Source organism: Streptopelia decaocto, assembly GCF_964273445.1.
Source record: "Streptopelia decaocto genome assembly, chromosome: 13".
In the NCBI taxonomy this organism is placed as follows: Eukaryota; Metazoa; Chordata; class Aves; order Columbiformes; family Columbidae; genus Streptopelia; species Streptopelia decaocto.
In genome coordinates this window covers 14629143-14645692 of record NC_138668.1, presented here as the reverse complement: position 1 = coordinate 14645692, position 16550 = coordinate 14629143, and the positions used below count along the sequence as shown (strand labels likewise).

Genomic DNA, 16550 nt, shown 5'->3' with positions numbered 1-16550 from the left:
GGGAGGCAGGAGGACTCGGGCTGTCCCGGCTGGTGCTGCACAGGTTCCCGACTCTCCAACTCACCCTCTGCTCCCCAAACCCGACACCTGTGAGTACCGCGGGGTCCCTCTGGGACGGGGCTGGGGGCTGCTGCGCTTTGGGACGGAGGAGTTTGGCGAGCTGTTGCACTACTTTGCAAATGCATTCAGTGAATTAAGCTGCAGATAGGGTCCGAATTGGAAATGGGAACAGATGCCCTCAAACGGTTTATCCTGATTTGTGTATTGCTGATCAGGTTCTGCTTAAAGTGCACTAGAGACCAGGCACGTTTGTAAGCATGTACAGATGTGCTACCCTGTTCTTTGTAACGCTGCTCTTGCTCAACAAGCCTTAAAGACGCTGCGGAGCAGCAGCTGCGGGCCAGGTGCTGCCGGGGATGCAGGAACCTGCCGCAAATACCCAGAACATGGGCTTTCGGGAACCCGGAAAGCTGGTATCCTGAGCAGCTGATCTGCTTTAAAATTTTCTACTTTTTCAGTGCTAATAAAGGAACTTAGTGCACTTCCCATGCTGCTTAAAGAAAATATAGCCAAAGAAAATAATTAGCTTGTCAGCCACTTGCACTTTAAACAGGAAAGATGCTTAAAAATTAGAAGAAGAGATGGAAACATTTTTACAAAAACACCTTAGCATTACATATGTGTGGTTTTAATACGCTGGGAATAAAGTTTAGTATGCTAGGAATAAAGAAACTAATCTGATAATTCACTGAACTACACTAATTTGGGTAATTTCAAATGTGACATGCCTTTTTTTTAAAGGGAAAAGAGAACAAGCAGCTTCTAACTTTACCAGAATAGTGTGAGAAATGAAGGCGGCAGTAGGTGGCAGCATAGAAAGCAGCTTCAGCCTCAGCCCAGTTTACTCGCTTCTTTCACACACATATTTGTATTATGTGTGTGTGTGTGCATGCTCACATGTATCAGCATTGATTTGTATGCAAGAGGCGTATGTCCGTGCATAATTAAGAAGCAATAAGAGAGATTTTAAATACAGGGAAAATCGAAAGGTTTGTCATTTTTATCTAATAGATACATCTCAAGAAGATCTTTTCTAAAACGCACTTGTTTCAACCCAAGCCCACCTTTGCTTTCACCCCAAGCTTTGCAGCGAGACGCCGAACCCCCAAAGCTCGCGGGACCCTCCAGCCACCAACACGGGGGGTAAAACGATGAACCCCGGGAGCAAAGCGCTCGATGAAGCAGTCACTTTACTCCTCTGGCTGCATTCGCTTAGATGTAAACAATGATTTTTATTATCTCATTTGCAATGGACGTGCTAGTCCCTAAAAGGTATTTGTTTTGAATTTGTTATCATTACATTTTTGCGGAACAGCTAGTATTGAGGAGAACATCGCCATATATGGTAGCGTGCATGGACGTACGCGGAGGAGCCCGGCTCTATAACTCACTGAGACTTGCTAGTGGCAAATCTGTTGGCTTTTCTTTTAAGTATGTTAATTTTAGAAGACACAAGAGCTAGAGATAGCTTTCCAACTTGTGCAAAGTCCAGCTAGAATATGGATTATTTATGAACATGCAGAATCTGATTTACTCAATAGAATGACATCTGAGGGTATCTGATATAACTGGTATTTTCCAGATGAAGGGGATTCTCGTGATGCAATTTAAGTATTTTTTCCTTCTTTTCTCATTTTTATGGTTCATAACACAGGTAGTAACCGGGGCAAATTTCTCTGGAGTATTAAAAGAGCTATCAAGTGCTTAATCAGAGTTATGTAGTAACTTACACTAAGATAGGTGAGAAGACCTGATAGAAGACCAAGGCACTTAGAGACAATTTGACCGAAGTATGGAGAATGCATTAAAAAAAAAATACAAGCCCTGTGAAATAACTGAAAATGTTCTTTCTTAAAATACAGACTTTCCCTCTTCTGTGGTTGAACAACCAGAAACTAGCACTGCTGATACCTCCGTGTGCAGATGAAAAGGTCCATGATGAGAGCAAGCGTTTGAGGGGGGGTCCTGGTGCCCCGTGGGGACAGGTGACAGGCCAGGAGGGATGGGTGACAGTGCTGGTGACACAGCTGACTGTGCTGGGGAACCAGGTCCTGAACAACGATGGCAAGATTAGGATTCGCCCCCTAGATTTTATTTTTATGATATTTTTTTTTCCAAGCAATGCTCAGCTGGGTAATTCAGCTGGGAAAGTAAAACACAAGCAACCTGTAAAGACCATAGTGAAGAAGTCCCGAAGCCCAGGAAAGGCAGTTGGAGCCAGGCAGCAGGTTACTGCTCCACTCTTCCAGCACAAGCCGCTTCTGAGAGCAGGACTTGGCTTCGGAAAATAATTCACATGCTTGCTTATATGTTTCTCTGTTCTAGTAATTATTCCCTATGCGACTGTGATAAGCGTTCATACTGACATGCACATCCTGCAGAGGAAGGGAGAGCATCCTTTATCTCCTCATTAGAGCAATGCAGTCTCTCCAAGCTCTGACCCAGGAGGCAATTCTGCTTGGCCAATAACCTTTTAATTAAAGTGCGCTTCCTGGACATATTTATACTGTGTCCTTGGAACAACATACTCAGGATAAACTCATTGTAAAGACAGCATTTGACTTGTGTCACCGCCCTGAAAAGGCAGCGGAGAGCAGGCGGCTGTCTCTGCAGCGGGACGGCAGGAGCAGCGGGGAGCAGCTGTGGAGGTGGCCATGCCCACGTGGACACGCACGTTTGGGGTTTAGATGAGTATGAAGGACCCAGTTCGGTGTAATTTGGCACATTTCTAAGGCAAGAAACTTCACGTCAGTAGAATTTTTGTGATTGCTTTCCCTCCCTTCTCCTCCTCCCTTCCTCAGCACAGCTCCCCCTCTGAGTACAAAAGTATTTAGTCTTTTATGTGATTTGGGATATCACCTACCTCAAGGAATGGGTGAGCAGCTCTTGGCACAGGTATTGGTCTCCATGTCTCTCAGCCAGCCCTACAGATGAAACCCAGGAGCTGGCTAAGGGGTAAATTTTGCCTTCGCAGGGACTGTTCTCAATAGGCAGTAACGAATCTTTACCCTTGGCCCATTTCCCCAATATCTGGCGTACACTGGCCCAGTGCAGTTCAGTCTTGATCAGAGATGGACCAGGTTTACTCATCAGAAAGCTTCAGCAGCTCATTAGTTCGGTGCACAGAACCTCACTAGGACAAATCTAGTTGAGTTTGTGGAGCTCAGCTTCTACCCCTTCCATTCAGAAACCCTCTTTTAATATTAATATATTTTAATTAATATTCACTGATCTATTCAACTATTAATATTCATCAATCCATACCTCATAACTACATTTCCTTTCTTATTGCAGTGGTACTCAGCTGCTACTCAAAATTTATCCTCATATTCCAGAGGATCAGTCACAAGTTCTTTTTACCCAAATCCATGTTTTCTCCTCATTGTGTTCCAGAGGACTTATGAGATCCAGCTCAGATTGTCTATTCCCTGTTTCTTGTAAGAGGGTCTATTCTTGCTGTGTTTAAACTAGTCAAACATAGTGCTTAGGGTCTAGAGGATAAAGTTTGTATTTCCAAGCCCTGCAGTTCATGCCACCTCTCACACATTCCAACCTCGTCTCACTTTCAAAAAGACAATTTAAGTAACAAGGTGCAGAAAGCTCTATGCGCAGGAAGAAGTAGGAGAACGTAGCAGAATACAGACAGCAGCTCTGTTTCATGCTGTCATCTGTAGAAGATGGTTTTGGTTTATCATGTACCAAGGAACAGAATCTTCCCTTGGCCCTTGGGGAACAAAACAGCAAAGAACTTCTGGGTCATCCCACTTGCTTTGTTGCAGGCCAACATTTTTATCTTCAGTTGGCTTTTTGAGGTAGATGGTCAAGATGATTTGGCAGCTTGATTCCCACCATCGTCATTTGTGCCCAGCCTCGAAGTAGCAGGATTTGGCTCTGTGAATCTCACCTCTGCAGCTCAGTTGAATTTTTGGCGTTTCTGACAGCAATACCAAATTCCTATTGATTTGAATGTGTTGTCACTTGGCCATAGCAGCACCATCCAACCTTTCTGATGCTTCAGGATGGCCAGAGAGCTCTATCTTCTTGGCCTAGGATGGGCTGAAATCCCCCCACTCCATCACCACAGGAGTTCCCCTCCACAGGGGTGGAGGATGAGCCTCGGCCATCACTGCCACGATGGGAGAGCGGCCGTGCCGGGCCCTGCCGCCCGCTCCACCGCCCGGCCCCGGGGCAGCGCTCCGCCGTCCCTTCACCCCTTCGGCCGCCAGCTGGAACGCTCGGCCCTGGAGAATACCATCTCCATTATTGGAGCTGAGCAGCTCCACCAGCCCTCTTGGCAGCCGGGGAACATTTTCTGCCTTAATCTGCTCAGAGGTCACATAGTTTCCTCTTGCAGCTCCTCTGAGAATCCCCCGGGAGCCAGCGAAGGGCTGTGGGCTGCAGAGCTCCTCGTGGGGACCCGAGGGGTGACACTGCGGGGGCCATGCCCAGAGCCGGGGGCTGGGGTCCCTGCCGCCCCACGTGTGCACCGATGGCCGGGGAAGCTGTCGTGTCGTGGATCTCCAGGCAAGGCTGGTGGCTACAGAACGAGCCCTTTAGCGCAAAGCTGTTCTGTTTGTGGGTTTTTTAGATGACAGTATTGTCAAGGGAGTTTAAGGAGCTGGGGTATCTCATTTTCACTGAATTTTAGTGGGATATCATCTAACTCTCTAAAATCCTAGTTTTGTTTTTAAGCGTCATGTCACCTTCTGCATGATCCATGCTTCTCTCTCAGACCCCTCACACAGTCCAGCCTTGAAAAAAAGCCCAGTAATCTGTGGGAAGACTTCAGCAACAAATACTTGGAAACCAACCTCTGATACTCCCAGAGCACAGGGTGTCCATTTGGCTACGTACTGCAGAGCTTGGTCCTTACAAAGATCATTCTGCTTATGGGTTGACTGCTGACATCTTTAGCTGTCAGTTCTCCAGACTCCCTCAAGATTCATGTTTGTTTGAGTGCTGTAAATACTACATTAATTCTCAATAAGGAAATGGAACAGCCTCTGTCTCCCGGAGATGTTTTTCTTGGGCACACGCTCTTCCCTGCTCCTGCAGCTCCTCCCCAGCTCCCCTCTGCTGCCCTGCACGGCGGGTTTCCCGGTCAACACCGCTCTTTTCCTGCCCTGTGTTACCCCACAAGTCCTCTCCTTACCGCCCTCCTCAGTGAGGGCCGTGTGTCTCATAGGAGAGAAATGCAAAATGTGAAAGCTCCAGCATCATCAGCAAAGCTCTGGCAGCCCCATCCTACCCTCAATGGGCAGAGGAGAGGAGCTGCAGCCAAACCCCCATCGCTCCCACCCACGGAGCAGAGACCTCCAGCTGCTTTCTCCAGCTGCGACTGCACCATGCGGTTTTATCCACGTGCAGCTGCACGACACAGACGCATCATCCTGCCCATTTGAGTGTCGTGGTGCAGAGTATCTAACAGCTGATGCAACTCCCAGGCTTATTTCTTCTGTCTCTCATGTGGTAGACATTTACTCTTCATAAACAATCAGATCCCACTGTCCGAAGCACGGAAAGGGGATAACTCTAAATTCCTTCTCCTTCACCAGCAGTACTGATAACAATTGTTTTTTCCCTGTTTTTTTCTTTTGACCTTTTCTTAATCTTATTCTTCTCCAAATGAAATGGCATTAGATTGATAGAAAATAGTCCTTTACAAGAAAAGTTCATTTCTGTCCTTTCTGGAACACAGCCCGGGAACTGTTCTTCCCCTAATTATTTCATTATTGCACTGGTATTTCAGTACACACCCAACAGTATTGGGGTGATGAGACATTCTGTATGTATCTGAATTCAGTTAACCCTGTGATGGGCAGGAGATGAGGCTGCAGGAAGCTGTTCAGTGGGTTGTCTTGGTGCCATCCCAACAGTCCCATGGCACAGACGTTGGCTGTGCTTTGCTTTCCTCTCTGCTCTTCATCATAAACAAACTAAATAAGCCCAGGTGTCCTCATTGGTTTTGGTGCCATGAAGCTTTTGATGTAGGCAGTTTCAGATGCAGTAACAAAGGATGGGAATCCAAACACAGATATTTTAAGCTATTTCTCTAAGCTGGGACCCGAAAGTATCTGCATGGAAGTGTGAGATATGACTCAGGACCTATAGTGCTTTGCATCTGCCGCATGGCAGATTTGACGAAAGTGTTTTGCCTGCAATGTCTCCACATTTGCCTCCCTTTGAAGCAGAATATTTTGCTTCCTCAGCAGGTGTCTACCGAGTCAAAATGTCTCAAAAACCTCTCAGCGACGATGAAAAATTCCTCTATGTGGACAAAAACTTCGTTAACAACCCACTCGCCCAGGCTGACTGGTCAGCGAAGAAACTGGTGTGGATTCCATCAGAGAAACATGGATTTGAAGCAGCAAGTATCAAGGAAGAGAAAGGGGATGAGGTGACAGTTGAACTGACAGAAAATGGAAAGAAAGTGACACTGAGCAAGGATGACATCCAGAAGATGAACCCGCCGAAGTTCTCCAAAGTGGAGGACATGGCAGAGCTGACTTGCCTCAATGAAGCTTCAGTGCTGCACAACCTAAGGGAGAGATACTTCTCAGGTTTAATTTATGTAAGTAGAATCGAACACGCACGTGGTGTTTCTTATTGCATGCTACCACATCCCGTCACGAACGAGGAGGATCCCGCGCCCTGTCAGAGATACGGTCCAGCACACAACCCTCCGCACTGCATCCCAAACCCAGAGATATTTAGTCCACTTTATCCCCCAAGACTTTCCTGCTTCTTTAATAACTGCTTCTTAACTAAACTAAGCCATATGGAAGTTTCTTCCCCAAATCTTGCTAATTCTGAAAGTACTCTCTGGGCACTGAGCAACACCTCAGTCCTGCTCTTTGGGGAAAAAAAATATAATCCAATAGGGACTTTTGAATGGCTTCAATATAAATCCGAACAAGTTCCCAGTAACTTGCAAGAAGAACATATGGAAAAGCCAAATCATGCAGTCTTTTCTCAGGCAAAACTCCCACTGAAAGGCAGTTTACAAGTGCTGGTTTGGTGGGTGCTTGAGTAAAAACTTATGTTTGAATAAATGAATAAGCCCCCTGGAATTCAAGTGAGAGTATTCACATGCTCCAGTGTGTTACTGAACCAAAGTCACGCACCCACTAAAACTTGGTTTTCCCCCTGTGTTGGTCAACTTACAGATCAGACAAGCCTGAACAAATCATAATCTTCATGTGAATTAGGGCCATGATTATTCTGTCTTCCAGTCCATATTATATTACCACAAGCATATATTGACATCAGTAACCCTGTAACCTGACTGCATCAAGAGTTACAAAGTGCACAGTAAGAAAGCTCAGAAAGGTTCTCTGGCTCTTTGCTGTCAGTTTGATTTCACAGGGAGGGTCCTTGTGCTGTGCTGCAGAGAAGTAACACGCAGCTTCAATCTGAAATTCGAGTTGCGTCACAGAGCACTGATGAGTGAAAGTACAAAAAGTAACAAGGTTTGAGAAGCAGGCGTAGATCCTTCATTATTAACATGAGGAATGCTACATTGGAAAGTAGGAAATGCAGCAGAACAGAAGATAGTTATATATAGTGCAACAAGGAATTGTTATGTGTAACATAAAAGAGCGAAGCTCCAAATCTTTTCTTCAGGAATGTACTAAAATGCACATCACGATGATTCCTGAAAGCAGCTAGATTTTCCACCTTCTTAGTATTTCATTTTATTGGTTTTTAAGTTTGCAAGTGAACATATGGGCCTATGTGTTATTATATCAGAACACGCTGCATTAATTACTAAACCAGAATTTTTCTGGAGATGTTCTGCATTGTTGCAAGATCTAAAAAGAATTAGTGGAAGAATAGTGGGATAAAACGTGTGGGGTTTATTTCTTTGTTACTGTTGTTCTGAGCAACGCTCTGCATACACGTTCCAGGGTTTCCAATATGTTTACTTCATGTTTTTTGGGGGGAATTTTTACTTTCTACAGGAAGAGGAAATTGATTTCCAAAAGTAGATAAAGCGATTAGAAATCAAATATGTTTTTCATGGAGACAAAAATGGATGTGCATCTGAAATTAAGTTTTCTTTCTCAAGAGCCTAGATATTAAGATGATAAATTAACAGTTGAAATTATTTTGACTTGTATTGCAACAAATTATTAGTATTTTCAGTAACTGAAACCTGCTTAAAACTGTCCAGCCTTACACAGTGTTGCCCTACTAGATACTGTCATACCCTTTAAAAAAACATATGGGGCATCTAAACAGAATTTGAGTCTCATCCACTTGCAAAACTAACTCTAAACAAGCATCTCCTGGCTTTGCGCTGCTGTGCCTGCGCTGCCTCCCTTAGAGTCCCCCACCCCCCCCTCAAAACACAACCTTGACATTTTTCCCTTTAGAGCATCACTGATGCAAGTGGGGATTCCCAATTCTGCTAAAAACAAAAGAAAACAAAACCCAAACAAATGTCAACCTGGCTGGAAAAAAAAAATCGTCTGCCCTCTGCATTTATATTTATTACTATGAAATAAAAAGATTCCGTGCAGAAATTCAGAGTGACTGTACACTGGAAAAACATACTGGCCTTTTTCTTCATCGAAGATGATTAAGAAGGTCAAGAAGCATGTTGCCACTAACTCCTGTTTCACATTGCTCAGAAGAAACAGAATCTGCCTTGTCCACACACAAATTAGACCAAAAATTATATTACCATCAATAAAATAGCAATGCAACTTCAGTGGATTTGAGAGTAGGATGAAGTTTCTTGTGCCTGTGTTCATGGGCACTACTAACTCGATCTGTGTCTAACAGTGCAAAATGCTTCCTTAAATCCCAGCACTCCAGACTGGTTGGGTTGCAGGAGCTCTGTAGATCCCCAGCCCAGCGCTGCTCACGCAGGGTCACAGAGCAGATCACACAGGTGGGTCCGGGCGGTTTGAATGTCTCAGAGAAGGAGACTCCACACCCGCTCTGGGCAGCCTGGGCCAGGCTCTGGCACCTCCCAGCAAACAAGTTTCTGCTCATGTTCAGATGGAGCCTCCTGTGTTTCAGTCTGTGCCCGTTGCCCCTCACCCTGGCGTTGGGCACCACTGAACAGCATCTGGTCCATCCTCTGACACCCACCCTGAGATATTGATCCCATTGATCAGATCCCGCTTAGCTTCTCTTCTCCAGCTCAACAGCCCCAGCTATAGATGCACACTGGAACCAGAGGTGGGATTCTTCTGCCCAGATCTAGGCATTCACAACATAGACGTGTGTATTTGGGCCAGTCTCTCTTACATAGCCATCATCACCGGCTGTCCAAGGGCTCCACAAGCCATGATCCCTTAAGAGACTTCAAACCATGTTCTGCCTCCAGCCCCCCAGGAGACGTATGGCGGGGGGTCCCCTCTCTGAGCAGACCCCCCTAAAGAGAATAATTTAAGGCACAGAAACTGCAAACCTCCCACTTTCAGTCATTAGCCAGCTTGCTTACCTTCAAACCGTCACACACATTCATCTGTTTCCCCAAACCCTTGCAAAGCAGATACCTGGAACTACCCATGGTGAAACCAAAAGGTCTTTGTCACCTTCCCTGAGGTGAGAGATGGCGTCAGTCACCGCTGGGTTAGAAATGGGGATTCCTGAACCTCACCAGCTCAGGCTTTTATCCTGCCTTGATACCCAGCTCCGGGTGCCTCTATGTCAGCTCTCCAGAGGGATGTCCCTGCCTGCCTGGGGTGCAAACATCCCTGCAGCAGCACGGCAGGTAGACGCCTGCAAACCCCAGGGAAGGGAGACCTAAAGAATTTCCTGGATTGGAATTATTTTACTTGCTTGGGAATGATTAGTTGAGTGCATGCAGTAAATCTAGTTCTACTGAAAAAGGCTTTACTTTCTTTTCTGTAAGGGCTTGGTGGTCACTGTAGGACAAAAATCTGTCACTTTTCAAGTGCATTCTCCCTGCAGCACTAAAGCTCATTTTGACGTAATTAACAGAGTTTCACTCCAAACTCAACAAAACCCCAACACAGTAATTATCTCCCTTCCAGATCAAGGGGTTTTATTGAGATCTGGTGAAGACCTTGATTTTCATTTTATCAGACCCAAGGCTGTGGAAGTGCCATCCCAGCCTGTTTCGGTGGGGCTGGTCCCCAGCAGCACCCAGGGCACCCCGAGGTTCTCCCACCTGGAGCACCCAGCAGGCTCCTCGCTGCCGACCGACGCCAGCGCTGTTTGCTGAGCACCATATAAAGCGCTCGGGCTGTGCCGGGGCCGTGTTGTGCCGTTTCCTATTATGGTCAGGACAGGGAAATCCCTGTGCCCGGAGCCAAATGTCCCCGACACCATTTCACAGCCCTGCGCTGTGTCCTGCGGGGAACCGAGGCAGCCGGAGCATCCGCGCACGGTGCCGGCACCACGGCACACACTGCAGAGCACAAAGCAACCAAAACACCCAAATTCACTTATACCCAAGCTGGAAAATCCATTATTTCATTATTTCAGTTTTTTAAACTCTCACAGTTCTAAATCTAACAGCCATAGGCCAGCTTGAATATCCCAGTACCTCTGCAATTATAGTCTCATAAATTTGTAAATTTTTTTAATGGGAAACCCCTGCAAGTTGATTACTTTTAGTAACTGTGATATATGATTCCCCATCTATTATCATATGCTGTTATTTCTACTCCCAGTTCAATATCTGGAGCTTTCCAAAACAAAGGAGAATTGAAAAAAAAACCTAACAAAAGCTGGATGAACAGCTATTAGCTAGTACCTAATGTTCTTATTTTTTTATGTATATATTTTATATGAATACCTTAATTAAACTGTAAACAGAAACCACATTTTCCCTTAAATTTCTTACAGAAACAGTCAAGTAGTGAAGGCATAACTATTCTGTTAAGACATTTGTTTGAAACTTGAGTATTATTTTTCCATGAGTACTTGAGTATTTTTTATTTGCATGTGTTGGAAGTAACTGAAGTCCAGAAGCTCTAACATCAGATCAAAGCATGGCTTTTCTACAGGTTGCTAAATTCCCGTACTTTCTAGCAGTTTGCTTACTAGAAATAACTATTTGTGCGCTTGGAAAATTACTCATACACGTACATTCAGAAATTGCTGCTTCATTTGTCACGCTAAGCAGAATACAAAAGAGTGTTATTTGCTCAGACCCTGTTAGTTCAATGCAGCTGATGCCTGTGTTCCCAGGCTAGACATGGCACACGATATTAAGCCCGGCTTTTATTTGAATTTCCTTGCAGACTTATTCAGGTCTCTTCTGCGTGGTGGTAAATCCCTACAAACAGCTGCCCATTTATTCGGAGAAGATTATCGAGATGTACAAGGGAAAGAAGAGGCACGAGATGCCACCCCACATCTATGCCATTGCGGACACAGCCTACAGGAGCATGCTGCAAGGTAGGCGACTTTCATGCTGCAATTCGTAGAAATCGCCGCACAATAACATGGGAAAAAACACCTTATAACCCCACATGTGCTCCTGCAAGGAGCACGGCCAGAACAGATCTGTTACGGAGGGTGACACGGGCTTTCTAGAAGTTTCAGAGGAATTCTTTGGCAGGAGCGGCAGTCCACGAACACTGTGACTCAAAAAGGAAAAACAATCCTTTTACCCATCTGTGTCGAGGCATGTGGGAAGGTTTCAAAGTCGAGCAAATAGTTTTGGCAAATACGGGCATGGAAAACGCTCCCTCTGCAGCAGCGGGGACTATTCCAAAGTTAGCTGCTTGCGCTGCTGAACTTGTTCTTCTCTCCCTCTCTCTCCCAGCAAAGCAAATTCAAATAACGTTTTGGGGCTACATTCATTACGGTCTAATGCGGTGAAGCCCTAGGTTGAGATGTGCTGGTTTCTGACAATAACAGCAAGGAGCAGTGGTGCGAGAGCAGCCAGGCCCCAAACAGTGCAAACAAAAACTCCTGCTGCAGTCGCACACCCAGAGGTTTTTGCCATAGGGAAAAATCATAAATTTAGGGATGAAAATCTATAGTGATTAACATACGAGGCTGCAACACCTACAGACTATAGGGACGTGACCAGTTACTGTCTCACAGTGACCTCGGTGCTCCAGGAAACCAAGACTCTGCAAAACACTTGGAAATTTAAATGTCCTCATTGGGGGCCTGATCCTGCAGAAAATCAGGCTCAGCAAGGTTCGTAGGCTCAGCCCTAATGCTTAGGGCTTCCCAGTTTGCAGCGTGAGGATGTAAGGCTTTAGGGCTTATGGGTTTGAGATCTGACTGCGGAAAAACGATAAGCGGCATCTAGAAGTTTCAGTTTAGCAGCTAGATTAGTACCCAGCATTGATTTCTTTGTAATAATTACATATGTACACAGAATGGTGATTGTTACCAATAAATTAATCCATTCAAAACCCCTTTGCACTTCACCTGACTACACAAACGAAGCTACACAACATTTCTCCAGGTGCACAGCACCCTGTCATCACAAGGACTGCAGCACTCCTGTGGTTGTGCTGCTTGACATATGAACCTGGGGAGTTCACTAGACGTAAAGTAGTCAATTTGGCATATTGGAGTTAATTGCTATTTTCTAAACCAAGACTTGGACTACACAAAGTTCTTCCCCACAATGAAAAAATATCATCTTACGTGTGATAGGCTTCTGGGCAGCCTAAATTGCCCTACCCCAGGCAGGCTTCTACTGACTGCAAATACCATTCAAATCCTTGTAATTTTGGTGCAAGCACTATATAAACACACACACACACCCCCCAACACATCAATGGTGACTGATATCAAAGGCATCAAAACAAGGCTTTCCAAAAAAATAAAGTCCCGAGTACCTATATGTACTAATCAGAATGCTAAAAAAATAATCCAAATAACAAAATCCTTAGAACTTCTGAAGATTAAACTCCTTAAGATAAGCTACTTATGTGATTCCCTGATTATATCTTAGGTTCCTAACTTTAGAATCTTACATTTTCAGATATGTGAGTGTTCAAAATACAGTTAATTCACCTCCAAACCCAGAGCACTAGGTATCTTTACAATACTTCACAATATCAACATTTTTTCTTCCTATGGCTTATATGACATTTATGTTCTGGAGCTATTTCTGTTCCTTTATTTGAGTGCATCCCAGAAGGCAGAGCTACAGTGCAGCAGAGAAGGACCAATAAATCAAAAATGGAAGATATTCTGAAAAAAGACTTTCCTCCTTACTGTAACAGCAGAGTTATTCACAAAGATAGGCATGTCAAATATGTTTAGGACTGAGGGGGCAGGTGCCTTTAGAATAACATGATGCAGTAAATATCATTTTTGAAGTAACTACAGTTATAAGAAACTTACTTGACATGAGCTCATCCCACTAAGCCACAGCCACGCATGTTCCAGATCATCTCCTGTGCTCTGCATCCGGCCCCGGCCAGGGCTCCGAGCAGGAGCAGCTGTATTTGAACCTCGCAGGGAGCTCTGCGAGGAGCTTCTGGCTCCTGCAGGTCCTTCGCAGTGTTCTCCTTCAGCTGGGCACAAAACTGCTACTTGTCCCTAAAAATGGATGCAGGAAAACAACTAGGAAAGGGCTAGAAGCTATTTGCAGGAAAGAGAACAAACTATAATATCACAGCCTATGCCGAAACAGGAGAAGTGTTTTGGCCCGACAATATACGGGTTTTCTGCTTAATGTGAGACTAGTATCAGCACAGATCAGCCTGATCCAGCAGCATCAGGACCTCTCTCTGTCTCCCATCCTGGGGCTGGTTTGCTCTTCGCTGCCGTCCTCACCGGCGCCTGGAACAGCCTGAGCTGATCTCCCACTCCAGGCTGGTGCTGGGACAGGGAGGCAGCAAGAGGACACGCTTCTTCCCATCACTTTTGTGGTGCTCATAATAATTTCCTGGCCCCACCAGCTCCTGGGGAAGCTTTACACCTCATTATTCATATGCCTCCTTTGCAAGGAACTCTACTTGACAGCAGAGAGGAGAGGGAGAGCAAGTAGAAAGAAAGGAGGAGGGAATAGCTCATGAGTTGAACCTTTAAGAGAATGATCTTCCACCGCCTCCCGTCCCAACCACGCACAGCTGGCACGGCAGCCGCGAGCAATCCCACAAGGTCTTGCATCACAAGCCCAGGACACCCACGCTTTACTTGCTTGTTGACTTGCACATGCCATTTTGGAGTCTCTCCATCTCTGAAGAGGGCCCCTGCCAGTTTTAAAGCTGTGCGTTTGTTCGTAAAAGCATGCTCATGTTTTGTGCATAAAACTAAACCAAACCTCAAAATAACTCCAGATTGTATTCACATTGGAGTGGTGAAAGTGGGCGTCAACACGGTTGTGTGTGTGTGCACGGAACATGTATAGACATAGAGAGTTTATAGCTTTTTGTAAGCATAATTGCAAATGGAATACAAACAAAAATTTTTACTCATAAACATGGACCAGGGCACTGAATGTTTTCCTGGTGACATTTCAGTATTGCTGCTTATCTGGGAAACTTGCATAGTTTCTTCTTGCCAAAGTAAAATATATCTTAGCTTCATGAGACTGAAGACTTACATTCTGGTACTTCGTGACCAGGGCCACTTGGCCAAGAGCAGTCGGCTTGTTCAGATGTCTCAGGGAAACTTCATCCCTCGGTGAATCCAGCCTCAGTGTCTGCAGATTGCTGGTCCTATTGCAGGCTCGTCCCCTGGGAATCACAGCCCTTCACAGTCTCATCCTCTCCTCTGTTGGCACAAACATCCAGCAAAATCCATGAGCCGTGCACACTGCACTTCCCTCTGCTTTACAGACTTGTTTAGTTAATGTATTCATTAGGGCTGATGTTTAAGTCCCATCAAAGTTGCTCTCGTAATAACACTTAGCTATGGTTAACAGAAATCAGATAATTGGACTTTTTTCCAAATATGCAGAAAAGCTAGGCAGAGATAAAATTTCCACTCGTTTCAAGCGGTTCTGAGCACCTAAAAGTCCTGTTTTTAGGCAGATCACAGTCATACTGTCTCCTGCTCAGACCGACTGGGGTGCTGGATGTCTGGTTGGATCTGCTGATTGCCGCGTCACTAATGCAAATGATGATTGCCCAGGCACGGTCTCTGTTGCTCATTTCCAGCCAGAACAAGAATAAACTTTATCCACTTTAGTTTTCTTTAATCCAGAAGACTAAGAGAATACAATATTCCATGAGACTATTTTGTGCATCAGGAGCTACCGCACTGAACTGGTTGTCTGTACAGAGAAGCCAGCTGACCACTACTACAAGTAGAGATTGCAATCATAAAATATCACCCCTGCTTCCGCCCCTACCTCTCTCTCCTGTGTTGTGGGGGAAGTCGCTGAGGTCTCAGCCCTCTCATTCAAGCTCTTGCACCGCCAGCATGCAGTCATGAGGCAAAACTGCTCCGGGTGAACACCCCCCTTTGCTTTCTGCTGAATTATTGCTGAGGGGGGTCACCTGTGGGCGCACGAACAATGTTGGTGGCAGCAGCGAGGAGAGGGCAGAGCAGGAGAGGAGATGGAGGTGGAGGATCCTCCTGCAGCTCCGCCAGCGGCGACGGAGCTGAGACTGTCGCCCAGCGGGGATGAGTAATTCCGCCGCCTTCTGCCAGCCCCCCGCGCACAGCAAAGAGGTGATGAACAATACAAATGGGAAAAGCCAGGATAGGTAGCAGTAGTAACAGATACACCATTTTCATCTTGATGATTAGGATTTATTAAGTGCTCCGGCAATAAATCCTCGTGGAGAAGATATATTATGGTTTTCTGCAGATTCAAGAAGGTTAACTATTTTCTGCAAAGCCATTTTTATTCAAGCTTGAGTTAAAGATGGAAAAACAAACAAGCTAGTGGTTACTGGGAGGTATGAGAGAGAAACACAGTTCCCAAGATTTTAGAAAAGGAGGCTGCTGTGGAAAGCCATCTGTTTACTGTGTCCTCAGCAGGACTGTACAGAAATGTCCCCTTTAGGCAGTGTAGTTATTAACAAATGTAAAGAAGCAGTAAGCGAGTGTTGGAACATGGTTTCAGTCTGTTTTTTTCCTTTTATGGTAAAGCTGCCAACTTGCTGCTTCATTGTGATAAACCATCTGATTTTGTTTGTGATTAAGCAGAGCTAGCTGGTCTATTGAGAACAGAGGGACATATGATTCTTACAAGCAATCTCAAGGTGTCTGGTGAAAAAGCTAAGCAGATTCCAGAAAAAAAAGTGCATGTTTAGGAAAGCTGGTGGGGTTCAGAATGTAAATGTGGATCTCCATGCTATTAAAAATCGAGAAGAAAATTCGAAAATGTCCCAAACATCTACCGTAGATATACAGGAGGTAACATTATAGTCTTCCAGGTGGCATCAATTTTTTGAAAAAGCTTCCTATTGGAAGCTGGAAGTCATGTTTTGTTACTTTTTAAACCCCAGGAACTATGTTTAAGGAATTCTATGCATGCAAGTCATAGTGTTCTGGTAGATCTACCCACACAAAGGTGCAAGAACAGGGCACGGTCCTTTCTATATAGAATGAAATATTTAAGAATGTAAATAGGAGCA

General features: G+C 45.1%; 1 protein-coding gene across 3 annotated transcripts in view; it reads left to right on the top strand.

Annotated features, from left to right (window-relative positions):
• Positions 1–16550, top strand: part of MYH11 (myosin heavy chain 11) — a 57744-nt gene continuing 41194 nt past the window's right edge. For all 3 annotated transcript variants that reach the window (XM_082064734.1, XM_082064733.1, XM_082064735.1), the window contains exons 1-3: positions 1–89; positions 6270–6631; positions 11286–11442. In XM_082064734.1, coding sequence (XP_081920860.1) covers positions 6290–6631; positions 11286–11442 — 499 coding nt within the window. In that variant the 5' untranslated portion in view covers positions 1–89; positions 6270–6289. The remainder of the gene's footprint in view (positions 90–6269; positions 6632–11285; positions 11443–16550) is intronic.